The sequence below is a fragment of the Penaeus monodon genome, chromosome 4, assembly GCF_015228065.2.
Source record: "Penaeus monodon isolate SGIC_2016 chromosome 4, NSTDA_Pmon_1, whole genome shotgun sequence".
NCBI lineage: Eukaryota > Metazoa > Arthropoda > Malacostraca > Decapoda > Penaeidae > Penaeus > Penaeus monodon.
In genome coordinates, this window is record NC_051389.1 from 35,633,322 (window position 1) to 35,638,824 (window position 5,503).

The 5,503-nt window shown below is 32.6% G+C and overlaps 1 protein-coding gene across 1 annotated transcript in view; it reads left to right on the plus strand.

The window, feature by feature from the left end:
• Nucleotides 1–92: 92 nt before the first annotated feature.
• The window catches only part of LOC119572540 (protein CLEC16A-like), a 7,089-nt gene continuing 1,678 nt past the window's right edge, over nucleotides 93–5,503 (plus strand). The window contains exons 1-4 of the mRNA XM_037919644.1: nucleotides 93–286; nucleotides 387–548; nucleotides 4,272–4,410; nucleotides 5,313–5,449. Coding sequence (XP_037775572.1) covers nucleotides 143–286; nucleotides 387–548; nucleotides 4,272–4,410; nucleotides 5,313–5,449 — 582 coding nt within the window. The 5' untranslated portion in view covers nucleotides 93–142. The remainder of the gene's footprint in view (nucleotides 287–386; nucleotides 549–4,271; nucleotides 4,411–5,312; nucleotides 5,450–5,503) is intronic.

Below are 5,503 nucleotides of genomic sequence, written 5' to 3' on the forward strand. Positions count from 1 at the left end.
CTCTGTTAGGAATATGGCTGTATGTCTTACAGGAAAGTAAGATTCAAGAAGCCTACAAGTTAGTCTCATTCTAAAGAATAAAGTCATGATTTAAGTTCATTGTACATACACAGATTCTCGTGTGCGAGTTGCCACCTTGGAGATGTCTCTATTGGTTTTAAAACAGTTAATTGGAGTAGGATCTAGCAATCGGAGAAAACACATGAGTTTCCTTCGTGACCATCACTTAGCAACACTGGAGGGAGCAAGAGAAGAAGCCACACTTATGCTGAGAAACTTCTATAAGGTATGGTTTTTTTTATCAAACACTAATTTTACAGTCCTTGTGCCTTGATATAAAATATACCAGTTTTATTTTGCAACTTATAATATATGTTGCTTTTCAGACTGAAGAGATCTTCCTAGACATGTTTGAAGATGAGTGGCATGAGATGCATAGAAGGCCCTTGAATGTTGAGTACCTGTTGCAGGATGCATCTGTGCTTCTACCCCCTGCTGGAACACCTCTTACTGGTATTGACTTCAACAAGAGACTACCCTGCGGGGAGGTGAGCTCTCTCTCTCTCTTTCTCTCTCTCTCTCTCTCTCTCTCTCTCTCTCTCTCTCTCTCTCTCTCTCTCTCACTCTCTCTCTCTCTCTCACTCTCTCTCTCTCTCTCTCTCTCTCTCTCTCTCTCTCTCTCTCTCTCTCTCTCTCTCTCTCTCGTCTTCTCTCTCTCTGTCTTTCTCTCTCTGTCTTCTCTCTCTGTCTTCTCTCTCTGTCTTCTCTCTCTGTCTTCTCTCTCTGTCTTCTCTCTGGTCTTCTCTCTCGGTCTTCTCTCTCTCTCTCTCTCTGTTTTCTCTCTTTCTGTCTCTCTCTCTGTCTCTCTCTCTCTATCTCTCGTCTCTGTCTCTGTCTCTCTGTCTCTGTCTCTCTCTCTCTCTCTCTCTCTCTCTCTCTCTCTCTCTCTCTCTCTCTCTCTTTCTGTCTCTGTCTCTGTCTCTCTCTCTCTCTCTCTCTCTCTCTCTCTCTCTCTCTCTCTCTCTCTCTCTTTTCTCTCTCTCTCTCTCTCTCTCTCTCTGTCTCTCTCTCTATATATATATTATACATATGATATATATAACATATTTAATAGATATAATATATATATATATATATATATATATATATATATATATATAAAAGTTATATATGATATATAATATACATATAATATATAAATATATACATTATCACTGTCTATGTATAGCATATATCTAATCTACCTAATGTACATATTATATACATAATATACATATATATATTATATAACATAATATATATATATATTATACATCTATATATATACATATACGGTATATTCTCTATACATAATATACATATATGTTATATATTCATCTCTCTATATAACAATTATATATCATATCTATATATAATATATATATATCTCATATATCTATCTCTATATCTATAAATATATATATCTATATATATCTATAGATAACAATATATATGATAGATATAATATATATCTATACTCTATATCATATCTATAATATAATCGTGTTATACTAGTATACTCTCTATCTAAACAGGCTCAAACCCAATTACAGTGGCTGACCCACGGGGTTATTTATTTTGTGTATTAATGGCTTGACTCTTTATTGATGAAGAGTACAGCACAGTAAGAAACACACAAGACAATGTCTATGGATAAAAGACCATGTGGTGGTAAACAACCACATGGTCTGTTGGTAAAATAGCTTACAGAAAATGGCTTAGTTATCTCCCCCCCCCCCCAAATTTTTTATATGTATATGTATAATATGTATGCAATATATTTATTATATATATATCTATTATAATATGTATATTATATAATTATATATTATATAGATGATTTTTTTTTCACGTATTGTTCTTTTTAACTAATGATGACTTTCCGACTATTTCTTATAGCAATTCCCAACTCATATGGAACTTTCAATTGAATTATATCTTCTTTTACCTAGCTTACTTTTTTTGATCTTTGTTTGTGTTAGCACTGACCAAACTTACTTTTGAATTTTCCCTTCAAGGTTGAACGGCCACGGAAGCATGCGGCTTCTTTTTAGTACGTGGAATATGCGTCTTGCTGTACGTGATGAGGCCAACACCCATCTCTTCCACCTAACAAATCCCTGCCCTACCCACCACCACCCCCAAATGTGTACAAGTGGCTGAATTTCTGACTAAGTGAGTATAATTAGATTATTTTATAGATAATTACAACAGTAGACGCATTAATGGTTTTAGGACAAATAAGAGACAAGAATAAAGCGCAACAGTCCGATAAACAAAAATAAAGTTTGTTCAGTCTTTTCCAGGAAAATGAAATTACACAGAGAGCATTTTTTCTCAAGTTTACATTAACTTTGGAATTTGTTTTTTCCCATCCATATTGTTGTCGTTTATGTGTCACTTCACTGTAGTTTTGTTAACCAATTTGGTTGAACATAAATAGTTCTACCTCCTGTTTTCACTTTTTAGACTCTTTTTTGTAAACACTGTAAACCCAGTTTGGCATGGAAGTCAAGAATACTGCCATGCCAGCGTAATAAGGTTATTTATTGTCTTTACACATAGAGGCTATACAGTATTTCGTCACCAAGGAATCATTCATTAGTCCTATCTACTCACATGTTTTTCCCCTTTTCCTTGATTTTTTTGAAAATTCTATGTAATATATTATTATCTTGATAATACCAAATTATTAATAACAATTAATAATGGTCATATCAGTAGAATAATACAGTTATTAATAAAAAATAGTAGTTAGAAAGAACACCACATTTTCCTGCCAATTCATGGAATGTGGAAATCAGATCAGCCATTAGGCTAACTGCTATACTCACGTGTGGCTGAGCAATGTGGAGCCATTTTATATGTAACAAAACACAAAAACTACAGGGACATTACCTAAATCTTGGTGATTGGGTAATAAACCAATGTCAGTTACAGGACTTACAGCAAATAGACCTGTCATCATGGGTGAAAATGGTGTTTTAGGAAGATACTACATATCTGTTTTTATTGAGAGGAACATTAAATTTATATTGTAGTACTGAAAGCAATTTTTTCTTTGTAGTAACAGTGACCTAATTGCATGTGTGGTTATTCCGCGTGATGGACAGCGCTCAAGACGATTCCTAGTCATAGATGTCATCCAGCTAATCCTGGTAAGAGCCGAACCAGACGTTTAGATGGGGTGGTATGCCCAAATTTGTCCGGATTTCTGTACATTATTAAGGCATTATTATACAGCTTGCTTAAATTTATTTGTTGTAGTTGTTGTTACAATTAGAGTAAAGTGGCAAGTTATTTGTTAAAGTTAAAAGATGAATATTTAATATGGTAACATTATTGTATTGAATTATAATGAACTCAGATGTTATATTATTGATATATAAATTTATGTGATTGACTTTACATGTTTACTATATATAATACTTTACAGTTAATAAATTAGTTGTAGATTCTCTAATAAGTTGTGAATTTCCCTAAACAAATTAATACAAGTTGAAAGAGCAAGATCTGTGAGAGAAATATGACTAGTATGAACTATTAAGATTATATCAGATATTGAGGAGATAATATATTATGTTGATGCAAAGAGGCAACAACATATATATATGTATATATATATATATATGTATATATATATACGTGTATATATTCTATATATATATGTTATATATATATATATGTTATATATTATATATATTATATATATATATATATAATATATATATAATATATATATATATATATATATATATATATAAAACGGCTCAGAACCCAATTACAATGGCTGACAGGGGTAGTGACATTGGTATTACGGCTTGACTCTTTAATTGATGAAGAGTACAGCACAGTAAGGGAACACAAGACAATTTCTATGGATAAAGACCATGTGGCTGGTAAACAGCCACATGGTCTGTTGGTAAAATGGCTTACAGAAATGGCTTATGTATATGCAATATTATGTATATGTATAATATATATGCAATATATGTATTTATATATATTAGATATATAATATGTATATTATATAATATATATTATATATGATTTTTTTTTTTTTTTACAGTATATCTTCTTTTTAAATAATATGACTTCCGACTATTTCTTATAGCAATTCCCAACTTATATGGAAATTTCACTTTATATTATATCTTCTTTTTACATAATCTGACTTTTGATTGTTGTTTGTGTGTAGCACTGCCAAACTTACATAGAATTTTCACTTCAAGGTTGAACGGGCACGGAGAGCAATGCGGGTCTTCTTTTTAGTACGTGAAATGAGTCTTGCTGTACGTGATGAGCCAGACACCCATCTTCCACTAACAAATCCTGCCGCATGTGTACAAGTGGCTGATGTTCTGGACCTAAGTGAGTATAATTGAGTTTATTTATAGATAATTAAACAGTACGCATTAATGGTTTAGGACAAAATAGAGACAGAATAAAGACCAAAGTCCATAATAAAAAATAAAGTTGTTCAGTCTTTTCAGGAAAAATGAAATTAACACAGAGGAGCATTTTTTTCTCAGAGTTACATTAACTTTGGAATTTGTTTTCCATCCATTTGTGTCGTTTATGTTCACTGTCCACTGTAGTTTTGTTTTACCAATTTGGTTTGAACATAAATAGTTGCTAGACCTGCCTGTTTTCACTTATTTAACCTTATTTTGTAAACACTGTAAACCCAGTTGGCATGGAAGGCAAGAATACTTGCCATGCCAGCTGTAATATAAGGTTATTTATTGTCTTTACACATAGATGGCTATACAAGTATTTCGTCACCAAGGAATCAGTCATTAGTCCTATCTAGCTCACATGTTTACCCTTTTCCTTGATTTTTTGGAAAATGTCTATTGTAATATATTATTATCTTTGATAATACCAAGATTTTAATAACAATTTAATAATTGTCATATCAGTAAGAATAATAACAGTATTAATAAAAATTGTATTAGAAAGAACACCACATTTTCCTGCCAATTCATGGAATGGGGAAATCAGGATCAGCCACTAGGGCTAACTGCTATACTCCATGCTGGCTGAGCACATGTGGAGCCAGTTATATGTAACAAAAACACAAAAAACTACAGGGGACATTACCTAAATCTGTGGTGATTGGGTTAATAAACCAATGTCAGTTATCAGGACTTACAACAAATAGACCTGTCATCAGTGGGTGAAAATGGTGTTTAGGAAGATACTACATATCTGTTTTATTGAGAGGAACATTAATTTATATTGTAGTAATGAAAGCAATTTTTTCTTTGTAGATAACAGTGACCTAATTGCATGTGTGGTTATTCCGCGTGATGGACAGCGCTCAAGACTAGTCATAGATCCTCAGCTATCTGGTAAGCCGACACCACGTTTAGGATGGGGTGTTGCCAAATTTGTCGGATTTCTGCAAGTGAGTCATAAGATTTAGTACAGCTTATCCCTCTGTTCTTATTAATATTACCAA